The following is a 17767-nucleotide window of genomic DNA, read 5'->3' as shown; positions in this document are numbered from 1 at the left end:
CATTGTTTTGCATTGATGCAATCTTAATTTTTTTTTGTTTTGTCTTTTCAGTTTTTTTAATTTCCTTGCAAAATTACCATAAGGTTTGACAACCATGTGATGAAGAATAGCTTCTAAATTGAGCTTCAATTTATTTGGATGCAATTTACTTACTTGATAAAATTTTCATACACAGAACACATTGTTAGTCTCTCTTAACCATTCATTTCTGTTGACGTAAACCCAAACTCTAAATAACCGTCAGCATATTTACGATCTTTCGTTCAACCAGTCATGCCACTGGTTGAAGACATATTTTCTTTATCTGCACTATTACGCTTACTGCTGTTCAAATATTGGTCCATCATCAAAGATATAAAAGCAAAAGGTCATAAAATCGACTGACTAAATCAAGGCGGCAACGCTTGCGATATTTTTAGATTCTCACTTTGTTTTTTAGTTAAGCCAAATGTCTTGGCTCAATAAATTAATGCATTCCTCTTTTCAAATGCATTCATCTTTTCACTTGTATCCAACGTATGTGTTTTCTGTTTTCTATGAGTAGAAATTACCGATTTTTCCATTTGCTGCAGCATTTTTATAAGCTCAATCAAAGAATTCGAGTGGTATCAGAAAATTCATTCAAGTTTTTTGACTTAGCTGTCACAAGCACCGTGAAGACATGCTTATTGTATGTCTTGATACTCTAGGAACCAGATTTTACACCTGATTCGCACAGTATTTGAGCACTCAAAAAAAGATGGGGCTATGAATAAAAGAACTTAATAAAATAAAGGTATTTCCGTTAACTCCTTATTAAATAAATGGCAATTCTAACATTCTAAACATGAAGTGTTTTAAGAATTAGTAACTTTTCAACTAAAACAACCAAAAATTCTAGAAAAAATATGAAAATTAGAAAAATGTTTAAGTAATCCATAAATCCCGATATGCGATTTTCATAGATTTGGAAGTTCTAAATAATGTAACTGAATAACATTAAGCATATAGGAAATAGAACAAAGCAAAAGGTTCACTCGTTATATGTGGGTTTGTTATAAGTCAGGTTCGTTACAATGGGTTTGACTGTATTTGAACTCTGTTTTAATTTTATTTCGTTATAAAGACTTTCATGAACTCAAAATAGTGCATATTAATTTTGTTTTAGAAGTGAATAGAGATATTTCCTTACACTTAATAAATTATTTAAGTGGCAAACTTATTTATACTTATTTGAGGTGATATTGAAAAATAATGTTTTAAAAATTCTGTAATTTTACATAATATGTATCTACTTATTTAGACAACAGCGAAATGTTCTTTTCTGCATATACGGCAGCCAGAAAGGAAGTTTCAATAATACTGTATTAAGCCAATTTTTTCTTAAATTTTTAACTAATTTATTTTCATTCATTCGTTTGACATTTCTATTTAATATATTAGAAGTAAAGCAATTACTTTGTTAGGTGCAGTGAAAAGATGTTTATAAATCAAAATATGTAATATACTGCACAGCATTAGAAGCTTTCTGTAGTAATTAAAATGTGTTGCAAGTTTTTATAAGCCTTCTCTATCAGTTAAATTGTGAATTACTCTAAGCCCTTGAGCAACATTATCAGGAAAGCTGTAGGAATTACAGCGGAACATTTTCAATTTAATTTATTTTAAACATCTACTAAAATTATTTTGTTCTCACATTCTGGTGACTATCATCCCACTGATCAATTGTAATCAAAGTTCTTGACAATCACCTTTATTTGATTTTTTTTCAAATAAACCCGAAGGTTACATTTTAAACTATTTAATTAACATGAAAATACTTATAACACGGCCGATTGTTAATTTAATGAATATTTGCAACATGATTATTTCAAATAATAAAAGTTATTTTTAAAGCTATATATTATATAATATGTACATAGTGCTTTCAGTGACTCTAAATGATGGCAATAACTGCCGACTGACAAATACGGTCTGAAAATCCAAATATAAAACTTATTATCCTGGTTTTATCGAGTCACTGCGCCTGTGATGACGTAGGACAATACGAACACTAATGCCAGATTTTAAGTCATATTTATACAATGAACTTTCGATTTTTTTCACTCACTTTGTGATTTCCTTCAATTTTTATTTATTTATTTATATATTCATTTACTTATGTATGTATTGAATCCTTTCCGACGCAGTCCACATTTGGGTTGGCCAGGAAAAATTCTTTTCAATGTTTGATTTTCCCTTTCATGAATGAAGCTCATCTCTTTGTTACACCAAATGCAAAACGTTTGCTTTTTAGATATCGAGATCACAGATTTGAGTTTAGAAAAGTGGAATCGGAATGCACGCCTGCTTACCATATTTTTCTATTGTTAATATTCAACGCTTGAGCGAATTTTTTTTATTCACGCGATGAACAATTCACAAATATTCTCTTTTAAATGTTACAACAGAGTATTGTACGATAGAGACACGCGTATTATTGCCTGGTGAGTTTTATATATAAACTTTTCGAATTATGTGTTTCAAATTTGCGACAAAAAATTTTGTTTAATTTTTAGGACTAAATATTTTGGACACAATATATATATATATAATTAAAAGTATGGCAATAAATCTAGAACAAGCTTAATTTTACTCCATCTAGACACAGAAACAAACAGTCTAGATAACTGGAGCTCCAGATATCTGCAATACGAATAGTTGAAGCTCTACTTTGCCTGGGTCTGATATTACAAGTATCCTTTGCAGAGCTTTTCCTAACATTTCTGAACCGTTATCCTCAATACGTTGTGTTATGATACCATATATATATACCGCTTTAAAAATACTGCCATTAACTCAAGGCATAACATTTTTTACCTTCCGCATAGTCTCTTAATAGTTAGCTTTCAGAATATTGGCATTTGATAAGAGCAGGATCTTTACTTTATCTTTCAAATTTAATCAATCTCTAATTGCTAACAAATAATATATTTAACACTAATAAACACATTTCTTAATAATTGAAATCTACTTGCTTTTACTTTTGATAATATAATTCCAATAGCTGTAATTTAAAGTAGCTGAATACGTTTTAAATTAAACCTTGAAAACTAGACGATCCTCTATATCTATTACGCATACTAATAATACTATTGATGGATGTTACTCTTACTGTCTTGTAAATTGTCTTATTCGTAATATAGAAGTGACGGAAAAAATTATTCTTCGCTATATGGAGCCAGAAAACACACTTTGTTTTCCTAAGAAAGAGTTTACAAGGAAAGTATTATCGTTTACCAAACTTTAATTAAATTTAATGGTATTAATTTTCAGCTGAAGTAAATAGCTAAAAGTTAGTATTCTATACTTTAAATCTGCTATTTAGGAAACTGTTATCTGCATATTATCTCACAAGGTATAATTAATGAAAGCCACAGTCTAAGCTACTTTTATTATATTACGTTATAATATTAGGACAAAGAATTTCAAACAGAGGTAAGTGCGAAAACGATTAATATACTTAAATGCAAATCGTTTACCTAAAAAACCTGTCTCTCAAAAAATTCACTTTTAATAAAACATTAATTATTATTAACTAGTTTTAAAACTACGTTTATTCCTATAACTTAGTTTCTTAAAAGAAAATGATAACAAATTGATGCTATTTTTAAATGACAGATATTGTTTGTGAGTTGGAAACGGCAAAAACTGCAGTTTTTGCTCTCACTATTAATTATTTTATACAACACCATATAGTAAATCTGTGCACGTAATTTATTGTATGCAAACAGTAACATGGATTTTTGTGCATAATTACCGTACTTAAATTTGTTTCCATATTAGTATGATTATTTCATTCTCCAGACATAATTATCTGGAAAATCAAGGAAAATACCTGCAAGTACAAGGAAAGATTGATAAATAATTCTGTGACACATATAACATGTTGGAAAAGGCATTAAATATTTTATAGAGTTACTTTAAAAAATATATGGTTTCCAAAATCCCTAAAAATAAAATGTACTTACATTTTTGTAATTTTTCGGTTACATAAGATGTAACAAATAAAGACATTACAAGACTTTTCTCGCTAATCCGTATGTGGGGATCATTTGACGCTGTCCCAAGCAACCCTAATATTTTACCCAAAGCAGAAAGGCGTTTTGCCTCTGTGGAAAATGCTCTTGGAGTTAGACAAAATGATATATGCATACCCACTGTATAATAAGTTAACCACTGTGATGTATAAGTTTCTAGCAAAATTTACTTTATTTTGCTGGCTTAATCTTTACTTGAACCACGAAGCAACTATTCGTTAAATTCAAACTGTATGACAAGACGTAAGAAGGGTGAAAAGGACCTTTTATTCAATTCAAGAAGGAATTTACAGATGACAGTTCTGGTACTTACAAACTTAGCCAATATTTTTGGCTGCAACTCAAAATAGAAATATAAAATTAAATCCAAGTTAAATTATCAGCCGAAGCTGTACAGAGATAGTTAATGCGAGTTGGTTCTTGGCTCTACCACCGACCTACACAAACTGACAATTAATATGCACGGTCATAAAATAGCAAACTTAAATCAGCTAAAGAATTTCAGATACAACGTGTTCTGCCAGAACATGCTGTGTCTGAAGTAGCTCAGACACCAGCTTAAATAGTATCTTTCTACCCAACTTTGCACATCACCGAAACTGAAATATCGTTCGAGGAGGTAGTGGAAATGAGGAAAGATAGAAAAGATAAGTAACTGGATAAAAACTGATTAGTTTAAAACTAAATGATTTATTACAGCGAGTATATTATGCACATTAAATACACTGCATACATCACTTTGCTACGCCTCAAATTATTATATAATTTTATGCAACTGAAATATGCAATTTTAGAATATATTTCAAAATGCATAAAACTGATATTCAAAGTTCTGAATGAAAAATTTCGAAACATATTCTTATAGCACTTAGATAAAGTCAATTATACTGACATAATGTCCAAAATCCGTATCATTCAGAGAAAGATTTAAAGACCAATTTATCTCCACAGAATCATTCTGGGAAATTTGCTCTTACATATAATTCATAATATATCCAATATGATAATTCCCACTAACTTTTGGAGCACTATTACAGGTTATAAAAGATGCTTCTAACCCCATATATTGAATAATCCGCATAAAATCTTTTGGTCTTTTTAAAAATTACAGTAAACTTCTGATTTCAAGGAAAAATTCTGAGGATAGCATTCACTTTCAAGCCCAAATCACGGTTCATACGAAAGAAATTAAAATGGAAAGTGAAATCATTTCTATTTCTATTACCAGAACAAGACTTTTAACAATTTACCTGTATTTTTAAGCAGCTTAATCTGGAGGGAAAATTCATTTGGCTGCTAAACTAAATCAACATTCAAAATACAACTGTAAATAATAGAAGAATAAGTATCACTAGAAATCAAGAAACTATGTTATAAATAACATTAAAGATAATAATTAAAAGAGAATTTGAAACAATCTCATTGAATTCAATTCCGACTATAAAAGTGTGGTTATAATTTTCCATTTATCATTCCATAATGTTTATATATTCCAGATTACGAACGATTAATTTATATAGTGTAGTAGATAAAAATAATTCCCAAGTAAAATAATGTCACTTGCACTAATCCTAAATACTTGTCTTTCCCATTTTGATATTTTCTGTAGACAGTTTTATTTTACGTTTATGGTCTGTAATGATAATTTTTCATCCAATAAGCAACATTATTCTTTTAAAAGAGCCCAGTTAATTCATGAAACGGTTAATCCTCTGCGGTTAATTGAGAGCTGATTGCATAAAGTAAATGTTCAAATTTGTTGTTACCAAAGCCTTAAAATGATTTTAAGAACTGTATTTTATTATTGTTTCATCTATGTATTGCCCAAATGAATGCATGCCACGCTTCAGCCTGATTTTTAATCTTGCTTCAAACTCTTCCATAGCTCCGACTTCTTGCCGATACGACATCCGTCCAGGATTGTCCATCATCTCAATGGACTCTCTGCAGTTCGCCTCTTCTTCTGACGATTGCCAAATTCAATGCGACAGCGAGGCCACCTTCAACTGCAGGGCCTACACCTACACCAGCAATCGGTGCTTCCTCAGTGGGGATGACTCCGTCAGCCTGGGGCCGATCGTGCTACCGGAGAAGCCGGGGGCCACTTACGGAGAGAAGAAATGTGTGCTTGGTAATTCATGTTATAAAAGTTATAAATACTAATTGTAAAAGTCAATACTCTCTCCTGCAGTTGTTTATATACTGTGTTGGTGGAAGTTAGCTTCAAAAATGTGTTTTACATACTTGTCCATCTGGATTTCCAGGGCAGCTTCAACTGTCATTTTATATATTAGTGTGCATTACGATTTTGAACGAGATTCTTATCTTTTGTTTAGTTTATACTACATAAGATCACTTCAATTGAATGTGCACCAAAATCTGGTATGTGAATATGTCATCATCAAGGAATTCTCATCGAATATAATTTTAAATAGTATTATATATATATATATATATATTCGGAATACTTACTCGCTTATTATTATGTTATTAAGGTTGTTATAAGAATTATTACTTGTGTTTGTAAGGGCTGTTTTCTGTTCTCGTTCAGTTTTTAATTGCAATGTGTAATGAATAATATGTAACTAATATGTGATTCATACTATGCAATGCAATTTTATGTGATTAAATTTTAGTGTATGTTATCAAATCATTACAAACAATTACAAATTATGTAATTTATACAAAATGTAGGAAATACTATAAAATAAGTTTATAGTTTGCGTTCCATCAGATGATTGCGTTGCTAAGTGTGCTAAAATGGAATCGATCTTAATTAGAGCAAGTGGATAGCATTGCGTGATGCCCTCTTCAAGGCGAATGCGTGTATTTCAGTTAGGGGAGTCTTTTGTGTTAAATTTCTAACATGTGAGGATGTTGTCCGGGTGACCCATGGTAACTAACGAGCCTTTTCCCTATTTCAGATTATAATCTGTAATAATAATAATAATAATAATAATAAAATGCCAACTTTCTGATCACAGGGAGCTAGAAACCTTAAAAAAAGTACAGATAACTGCTAACACAGCACTATTTGGAGATTTTCACCAAATTCAAAATGCTCTATTCCAGTCTTTCAAATAATAGAAGGTACTAAACGAATAGAGACGTGTTGCATATATTTATTGAAGAATTTCATTTATTTACATTACATTTTTTAATAGAAGTAAACTTATGAAGTGAGGGAACCCTCTCATCTGAACATTTTAGGGCTTCTGATCACAATTTCAAGGCCATCAACGTACATTCTGTACGTTTATTATAATTTAAAATTTTATTAATAATTTAGAAGCTCTTTGATTGCGATTGGCGTGGTCCCCGAAATCATCCTTTGATTATTATTTTTTACAAAAGTGACAGTTTTCAATCAGCACTTGCTTACACTTTTTTTAATACTTCATGAATGATGTGCATCCCTTTTTTAGATACGACTTTAATTAATATAAATAAAATGGAAGAAATTTAATATTTTAAAAAAATGCTGCTAAAGATAAAGAAATTTTGAAAATTTTACTGTAGAGAGAATTTATATTACAGTCATGCTCGCTTGGGGCAAATAATTGCTTTTTATGCAACAATCAGTTCTCAGATTGCGGATGGAACATGTAGTGTAGTGAAGAAATAATCAGTACAGTGATCAGTTCTTGCGTAGCATACGTAAAGGAATGAAGTGATACGTGATACAGTGAGAAAATGATTTAAAAAAAAACTATAGCAGCTCAATTTATCGAATAGAGTAAAGCGTCAGTTTGTAAATCGTTGCAAATTACTCATACATACCAACTACAAACTCTACTGCTAACTTTTATATAATGTAAATACATGACTTATATAAAAGTTAGCAGTAGAATTTACTTTTTAGATTAATGGTGATTTAAGCATAACTTACTTAAATAACCATTAATCTAAAAAGAATAATTTTATAACTTTACTTCAGAAATGAGACTGAGGATTTGGTGAAACAGAGAGGAAGTATTTCTGAGAAGCAGTGCAGTTACTGGAAATTAAAGTAATATGTAAAACAATTTCAAATGATTCGACTCATTTTGAAATACATAATATTAAAACTCTAACTGCTAAATCGATGTGAAGAGGCAAAATATAAAAATAACTATATTTTGCGACTCAATGCTATTTTATGACTTTCAAAATGTTTTCGAATTTGAGAAAACTGGGTCAAAACGTATTCCTTTGATGGTAATAAAAAACCATATTTATTAATTTTTCTGTATTTCATCGAAGATTTAACAGCTAATTTAAATAAAATTCTTATGAATTTTCGGAATCAGTTCAGCCCGTCCGAATAATTCTGAAATTCAAGGTTTCAAGAACTTCGTTGCTTTAAATATAGTTATATAGTTATAAAATCTATCAGTTACTCTAAATTTTTAAACATTATCTGCAGGAAACATGATTAACTTTCACTTAAACATAAAAAGCAACAAAGCATTAAAGGCATTCTGTTTTAATGCCTTTTATGCTTTAATGACAACTGAATGTACATACAAGTAGTTTTTAGAAGGTTTCAGTAACAGATTTAAATATAATTTACATAAAACGTCAAATAACGTAAATGGATAACAATGCATTTTTTTCATCGAGATATATATTTCATAATAAGCAAATACGGTGATTAGCCGTGAGGCATGCGATTTTTTTAGCTAAGTTTTCATGTAAGTCATTTGGTAAATGATAATGAAATATAGTATATATCTTACCCTAAAGGCATTTAAACATCATTTCAGCAATCTGGTTAAATGCCTGAAGATAGTTACAGCATCAGATGAGAGTAGGTAACTAAATGCAAAACCTAATTATTACTTAAGGTTATTATTACCTCGAATTTTAGAAAGACCAAACCCCAAAATCATAGTATAGCTACTTAAGACCTCTTTTTGCTTCACAGAAACAGAAAAACTAAATCTTAATGTTCTCTCAAATGGCTGTGTTTAGGATGCCAGACTTTCTAAATCAGTTCCAATTGACGTCCAAGTTTAAAGAAACCTATAGCATACCGTGCGCGAAACTTCCAACGGGTTACAGACGTCATTGACAACGAAGAAAACAAAAGTAAGAAGGAATAACGAAAGGGAATGAAAGCAACAAAACACAAACTTTTTGCTTATTGTTATTGAAATTTTCATACTAAAAATAATGACAGAAATGCAAAACAATTTTATATTAGTAATTGACGTAAACAGGCCTGATTATTGTCTAGCACGGGTTTATGACATCATATTCTAAAGGATTTCAAAAATATCCGGTAATTGTAAGAAAATTACCGTATTTTAGTTTTACCACAGGAAAAAAAAAAAAAACTAGGAAAAGGGATATCATAGATGCAGGAAGAATGCTGAGCCTTATGTTACATTAACCGAATTGGGATGTGCGCATAAGACCACAAAATCTAATAAACGAAAATTACCTACAATCTTAAGAAGTTTAGAAAAGGAATTTGAATGCTATTTACACAAATCTATCATAATTAATGCGTAATAATTTATACTGGATTAACTAAATTTCCAATTAATTTTATTTCTCATATAAAATATAGGATTAAAATTAGGCCTTTGTTTCAAGCTTTCTGTTCTAATCTTAAATTTTAGTTTTATTGTAGTTCAATAATAAACAATGGTACATCTTATTTTTTTTTAAAAAAAGACATAAATTATCTTTAAAATTACAAATATCTCAAATTTTATGAGATTCAAAGGTCATCCTTTATCTCATTACCTTTTGTTATTTCATATAGAAATTATAAACTAACCATTCTCTGTTTATATTTATTTCTTCGAAATTTGTATCTTCCAGAACAATGCACTGGGGGTGCCTTCACTTACGAAAAGATGACTGGATTTATTCTCCGATCAGCCGTCCAAAATTCCATCATGGTGAGCAATCCGGGAAGCTTGGGGAATACCCTGGAATGCCAGGAATATTGCCAGAGAGATGGTCTTGACTGCCCTGCATTTTCAGTTAATTACCAAAACATGAGATGCGATAAGCTGGACCGGAATTCCCAGGGTAGGACTCAGGACCTTATACCAAGAGACGGAGAGAATTATTTTGAAAAGATTTGTTTAAGAGGTAAGCAGGTCTTCTCTTGTTGGTTTAATAAACCGCGTTAAGAATTTTCTAAAGAAGTGGAGGTTTACGAACTTCTTAAGCAGAAGAGTTATAAGGGAAACAGCTCATTAAAAGCAACGCAGTATTTGGTAGAAAATTAAGAAATATCAAGAGCATGAAAGGAGAGAATTTAGAAATTTTACGATGATACAATATAAATTTATTAAATCTCTATTTTCGGCAGAACTTACTTAAATGGGGAAGAAGATCTTTTTTTATAGAGAGTATATAATTTACCGCAAGTTAAGTAGTTTCCCACAGTGTAATATTCAGTAGCCAGTAAATGCATGCATATTCTAGCACTCTATAGCTATTTACAGAGTCTTTCATTCTAGAAAATATTGGGATCAATTTACATACTTAGTAATTGATTTTATAAATTAACTAACTGGTATAATCAGAATATTGTTGTTGAGACTGTATCAGCTGTTCTCATTCAGAGTTGCAGAAGGTGCAATATTAGATTAACGGATTGAAACTTAAAATATTTCTCATTTTCGAAGACTATAAAAATTTTTAAATGAAATATTTATTTACGTAACTCTAAATGTTGCCAAATTAGTAAATTTTCAGACAAATACCTACTGTTTCATATTATGGAATCCTACTTTCTAAGCTAGAAATCTTTATAAGTGAAAATGTCTTATATTGCATATACCACTTGAAGACACTTATTTATGAATATCTTTCTGCAATTTTACACATCTCACTTCTCACAAAAGGAAACTTCTTACGCGGGGATTTCTTATATACGTTCCATTGTATGTAATATACATACTGCTAAGTGTTTCAGAATTAGATTTCTTAGGCTATGAATCTTTGTAATGGAGCCTTTCTGTTCTTAAAACTTATGCACATATCTTTTAAAGACATTGGTCTTTGCATACCTGTTCTAGAACTTTATGAAACAAACTTCTTAGAAGAGAAAATTTCTTATGGGGGTTTTTCTTATCCATGTACAATTATACATAGCGAGCAATGTATACGATGCTAACCAGGGGATTCATGTTTGCTCCTTATATGTTCAAAGTTTAATTGCATCCCAATAATATAAAACATAACTATTTTGTGTAAAATTGGTATGCAAACAGTTTATAGTTCTGGTCCTTTCAACTCACACATCAAACGGCTGTAGCCTTGATAGAATGATACCATTACATCTTACAGCATATTAAATTCTACTTTTTTCTTCAGGTCCTGTCGCCACCGCATGCAAAGACAGAGCCTGGGCCTTCGAGCGGGTGCTAGGCCACGAGTTGGAGGCTCAGTTATACGACCGGGCCGTGCCCTTCGTACAGAGTAGGAGGGACTGTGAAGAGCTTTGCCTCGAAGAGCGGAGTTTCGTCTGTCGATCGGCCCTTTATAACGATGATACAACGGAATGCAAGCTGAGCAGAGAAGACAGAAGGACACTACCTTCTTTCTACAGAAGAACGAACAACATGAAAGTAAACTATTTGGAAAACCAGTGCTTGCCAGGTGAGAAATATTGTTAATGGCTTTGCGTTTTTTGTTTTATAGTTTAATATTGTTTAATGTTAAGCATTATTATGAAATAATATAAATATCCAGTAGAATACACAAACTTTTCTTTATGATTTTCCATGTCTTCATAATAATAATTAGAAGAGGTACTCAATATAATCAGAGGAGACTGAGGCATCTTTGTGCGCTGGAGGAGTTAGAAATTCAGTACTAAAGAATGATATAATTAAGTCGGTTATGCGTACCTTCATGGAATGAGACCTTAAGAGGTACTTCAAAAGAACTGTTAAAAATATCTCTTTGGGGGTTAAAAATTCTAAATGTGAAATATTTATATTATAAAATAACACTTAAATGAAGAACTTATGATTAAAAACTTTCTAATTTTTTTTATATGTGTAGTCGTGTCTTCTCATTCAGATTTCCAGTTTAATATCTGTCATTTTAAACTAAATAGTAAAGATGATTTTAGATTAATCGTAACACTTTCGAGCTTTAATACTCTATTTATATCCAGCTCTTCAAAATGACAGTGCAAAATGTCCGAGAGAAGAATAAAAGATTGCAATGATATTATTTCACCACAAGTCCACTTGTAACCTTACGCATATATTTAATAAAAAAAAAGACTTAACTGTTCAAGACTCAGATGTCCATTTTTTTCACTTAATCGCTTGCCCTCGAAGTTTGAAGATATATTCACCTTAACTGAAAATGCAAGAACTGCTTTATCAGGACATCAATTCGCGTAATGGAAATAGTATTCAGGTGTTAATAACGACGAAACATTTTTAGACGTGATATAAGTAAAATATTCTGGAATAAGCTGAATGTTGTGCGAGAGTCACTTTTTTTCTTCACTATTTTAACATCAAGGAATGGTTAGTTCATCTTTTGATTTTAACTTTTACTGTTTTACAGAATCCTTGTTTCGTTCGTGTATCAATAAACTAAACATTCTTGCGGATATTGTTAGTGATGCAATTTGTCTCAAAAAACGTATTCGAATATTTTAGGTGTATTCCTTCTGGATGGTATAAATATATATTTAAATTAAAAAAATTCTCAATACATTATTTAGAAATTCTACCGTAGAGAACTGCAGCTTCTCTCTCAATACGTCTTTCTATTTATTTAATCCGGTTTGATGAATGTTTGCTCTGACCAACGAAATTAGGTGCATATTATATGAATGCATCTGCTGTTATGCTTTTATTTTTATTGTAATGACTTTTCTTACTGTGATTATCAAACATGCTAACATTTTAGCTGTACTTCAAGTGCATAGTAATAAGATTCGATCCAAGGGCATTCTAAAAATTTATTCTTAGGCGCATAGCTGCATTGATACTCGTATAGGTATTTCTCATTTTATCTGGCATTGCAAGATATTTTTCAGGCGGCTAGATATCATTATCTCTTGCTGATTGTTATCTGAATTTAAAAATATGCACTTTTGAACTATTATAGTAACAAAAAGAATATTTTAAATTGTCTGCAAAAGCATATCGAGAATTTTTCTGACACTTCTTTTTTCTTTACAGTTTTGACTTCATGCCCCTACGAGGAGACAACCGACTCTTATCCAACCTACACTGATCACATCCAAATGGTAGGCATTACATCAAACGAAGTCTGCGAACAGTTCTGCACACAGTATCGGAGTTTCAACTGTCGGTCTTATGCTTACTATTCTAGCAACGGTCAGTGCTTCCTGAGCGGTGATGACAGGGCTAGTGGTGGTAGCGGGGCCGTCCAGGCTAGGCCTGGGCTTGTATATAACGAAAGAAAATGTCCGGCTGTGACTCCTCCCACCGAAACGCCAACCCCTCCCACTACAGAATCACCTCCCCCAAGTAAGTCAGTCTTAACAATAGTAGTATGACATTCACATACATATGTGACACCAGAACGTATAGTATAACAAATAAAGTATAATAATAAAATAAATTAACGAGCGCATCAAGTAGTGAGGTAGAAAGCAGTCCATAGTTAGTAACAATAGCATGCTTTCTAAGGAAGCTGTACAGTAATTAGGGCATCTAAATGTTGAAGAAAGTTATATGATTACAACTAGTAAGAGAAAACAAGAAATAAGAATCTATCGATAGAAAATCTAGAGGCTCAAAAGATTGTTTATGAAGAAGTAGAGAGCATATGGTCTTCGTGTGTAAGGAGATGAATATATTTCTCTCGTGTGCTTTTGTGGTGGAGCGTTCGACACATCAATCTAACAACTGCAAGACTCGCGTTTAGTATCCAGCGAGGGAGCGGCTGATTTCAGATTTCCTACTCCAAGACACTCAGTGATTCTACAGTGGATAAATTAAACACATTCCTATTGTGTGCTGTTCGGCACATTCAACAGGCAATTGGAAGACACTAGTTTATTCCCTAGCAGAAACAGAATTGATAGCTGAGGTCACTTCTCCTCAGAAAAAACTGAAGATTGTTAAAATGATTAATCATGTTCCAGGATCTTGTACTTGAAATTATCAATGTCATTTAAAAGTTCAGTAATAGTTAGCTGTATTGAAAAACACATTAATTCTATGCATTATATTTTCACGTTATCAGTTTATTATCTGTATTTAACGCTTTACCGTATAAGATAAGGAATTTTTGCAATATTCCTGAAAATTTTATTTTGACTAATCTGTATTTCATTAAGTTTTCTGATACTTGCTGTGCACCAAACTGGGGACTAATCGTTCTGAACAGCAGGATAACCATAAATTTTAAGTTCCATCGCCAAGTATTAAAGTGAAAGTCTTTGGTGACTCCTTGGATATCTCGGGGTTGTATCCAAGGGACATTCAACGTTCTAGCATAAAGGTGCAACAACCCGATGACCGATTGGATAAGACGACAAAAGGGGATCCGGAGCTCAACAGGAGAAGAAAGGAGGAAAGTAGAAAGTTCGATGATCGAAAAATAGTGGAAAGTGACAAAGACCTCTACTTATTCTGAGAAGTGAATAGAGGAATTTACTACGAGTTTATTATGGGAATTAAATAACTTCAACGACTTTTCGCGAGGCAATCAGTCTAGAAGCGCCGGGAGCCTATCATTGTAATATTAAGCTCTCAAAGGAATATATTGAACCTTAGTCCGTAGCATACATAAAACGACTGATTTTTCTTAATTAATGAGCTGCTAAGCTTAATTCATGAATATCTGAGCTAACTTGTGTCAAGAAATTGGTAGTTTGAGAAATGAGCTTTTAAGTGTTTATGACAGAATAATCAAATTTCTATTTAAACTATTCAGTATGTAATTTCCGACTTTTAGTATGATCAACGAGCATGTAAATAGACAACGCCGACCAGGGACAGGGACAGGGAAAAGTGGACGGAGCACCAGAATTTCGTCAGTGACTTTTACAAGTGTTGCTCCGCCGCACTACTGTACCCCGCTGGGCTTTCAGTTGGCCCGCATCGGATGCTAGCCTACCAAGACATTTACATAGTAATTTTACATTACTATTAGATTTACGTATTGAATATACAATTACAAAGACACAGTATACAGTTATTACAAAGAAATTGACCTATTAACAAAAGTTGGATTATGGCAGATTAATATAACATAATTACTTTGAACATACATACAAACTTTCATTGTACATTGTACTTCATACAAACAATATATTTACATTAGTATATCTAGTTATATCGAATTACAATAAACATCTTTTTAAGTAACTAATTGGGAAAGTTTTTTTTTCATCTTATTATACTTAGATGAATTACTAAGGCGAATTATCTTATTAATATATTTCCTTTCATTTTTTAACTTGTTACACACAACTGCATCAGCACTGAAGTCTTACATTATTATTTTTGTAAATTAATGTATCATAAACACAGAAAATATACATTAGAAGATCACATAGCACCTACATTTACACTAATATATCTAATAGAGTCGTATATTATTTTTTAATTAATGATTTAATTATTACAAGATTTTCCCCCTCATGTCCTAATACAGTCAAATTCTTAATGTAATTATTTTGTAAAAACTATTTATACCATATTTAGCCTGTTTCAGACATTTGCAATATTTCTGAAATCTTCATAAATATTGCAAGTTATGGAATAAGAGGTATTTATACAGATGTGATAACATCTTGACATATGTCTTCTCTTTTATATGCGAAAAGTTTCTTCATAATCAAGGAAACCTTTTGTTGTAATTGAGGGATCGTTAGCATGCATTTAGTGTACTCAGGCGTAATTTGTGACCTTCCTTTGCAGTGTAGATCTTTTGTAAGCTGGCACTTGAAAATATAGTGCTCAGTGAAATGTATTATAAGGCAAGCCATACTCACTGGAGTGGCCTTAATGAAAAGCAATGACCTAAATTTAGTACAATTTTCTGTCGGCTATTGTAGCCGGATTAAGACAGTCTGGAACCCAGGTAAAATGTTCTGTCATAAGTCTCTAACTTATACTTTCATTGTTTTTATAAGGGGTAAATAAAGAATTGGGGAAAAAGTATGGAATTCTTTTCAAGTTTCCTGAGAAAAGGTATAGAATAGTTTTGAAGTTTCCCAAGTTTTAATTCTAGGCCAGGGTATTGTAATGAGGTTCTGCAAAATACGTTGTTAATGTGCAAAGTGTAAATAAGTTGTGAGTCAAATTTCACACCACGGCAGATAGCGTTTACGTAAGGAATCTTTTTGTCTGAAGAGAAAAAGTACTTTTAGACTTTCTTTTCTGTGCTTAATAACTAAGACTGAAAATTTTGCAGCATTATAATTCATGTTCTCTCTTTTTTTACATTATCGTTTAATATACTGAAGTTTTTGCTGACGCTAGACTAGAACAAAATTTAATGACTTAAGGATACTAACTGTATTGTCAGCACAGCAACAGATAAGACAGTGAACATCTTGTCAGAGAACTGTGCACATAAAGTTTAAATTAACTATGCGGTACAGGTGTATAATACGTACCTTTGAAATACTCTTGTTTGACTACACTAGGCAAAATAACAATCTTGATTACGAACTCGGTAAGGAAATATTTTGTGCAATATTTCTTTCTGTTACGAAATGTACAGGCGCGGTGAGATGGCTTCCCCGAAAAGCAGTTTTAGAGTTGCCATAAAATGGCAAGGGAAGGCAAGGTTGCCACATTTGGTGAGAAATCGCTCATCTGACGACAAAATTGGCGATATACCATGGACGGTTGGAGAACCATCTGGAACGAATTCTTACCGGTTTAGTCCAGAATGTTCCCGAATACAAGCCGAAAGCTATATAAACCGTTCTGGTACGCAGTCAGTTAGTAAGTCTCAGAGTGTGTTGTCTCTCATCGAGAGTGAGTGTGTCTCGTCTAGCGAGTCAATCCCTGCGGAGTCGATCGAGTTGACAGCCGGGCAGCGAGTGCCAAGTGGGTCGTCGAGTCCACCGAAGGAGTCTGTTAGTGTATCGCGGTTAGTGCATCGTCGAGAGTTGTAGCGTGAATCGCGAGTTGTAGCGTGGAGAGTCTCGAGAGTACGTGGAGTTCCAAGAACGACCAAGCAGAGTCGGGAGCTGTACTCCGGAAAGCAGAGACGGGTGCTTTGCAGGAAGCTTTCTCCACCGTGATAGCCTGATAACTGAAGGCTATGCGCTGATCGTGTCAGCGTGTTTATAGTAGATCTTCGACGACTGTAAAACGTGTTTTGGAGCTGTCCTGACAATACTGGCAAATAAAGTGTGTTTCGATACTTCATAAAGTGTCGTCGTTATTCACTCCAAATCTACACGAACACCGTACGAACGTAAAGGAAGAAAATAACGTTACAACTGGTGCCAGGAGAAGAATAGGAAAACCGTAACACTTCGATTGGTCATCACAATCACAAACTTATATATTAAAAGAGAAAAATGCCAAATTTAATGATAAATTACTCTAAACAAATATAAATTACATTGATCTTTTAAAACGTTCTCTTCAGGTACTGAGAAATATATAATAAATGATTTAAATGGATTGCATAGATAAAATTTATCTCAATTTGTTTCTATTTCTGATGACAGATTACAATGATAACTGTAGACAGAACAAACAAAGATGAAAAAGAACAGTAAAATTAAAATGTGTCTA

The 17767-nt window shown here is 32.2% G+C and overlaps 1 protein-coding gene across 1 annotated transcript in view; it reads left to right on the top strand.

Moving 5' to 3' along the window:
* LOC118200198 (uncharacterized) overlaps positions 1–17767 on the top strand; it is a 126227-nt gene that overhangs the window by 54313 nt on the left and 54147 nt on the right. The window contains exons 5-8 of the mRNA XM_085815727.1: positions 5944–6189; positions 9870–10145; positions 11379–11663; positions 13214–13525. Of these exons, the coding sequence (XP_085671853.1) occupies positions 5944–6189; positions 9870–10145; positions 11379–11663; positions 13214–13525 (1119 nt within the window). The remainder of the gene's footprint in view (positions 1–5943; positions 6190–9869; positions 10146–11378; positions 11664–13213; positions 13526–17767) is intronic.

The sequence above is a fragment of the Stegodyphus dumicola genome, chromosome 4, assembly GCF_044657685.1.
Source record: "Stegodyphus dumicola isolate Sdum_Otavi_A_Nest chromosome 4, ASM4465768v1".
Classification (NCBI taxonomy): Eukaryota; Metazoa; Arthropoda; class Arachnida; order Araneae; family Eresidae; genus Stegodyphus; species Stegodyphus dumicola.
Note: the sequence above shows the minus strand (reverse complement) of the source record. Positions and strands in the feature narration are given on the sequence as shown.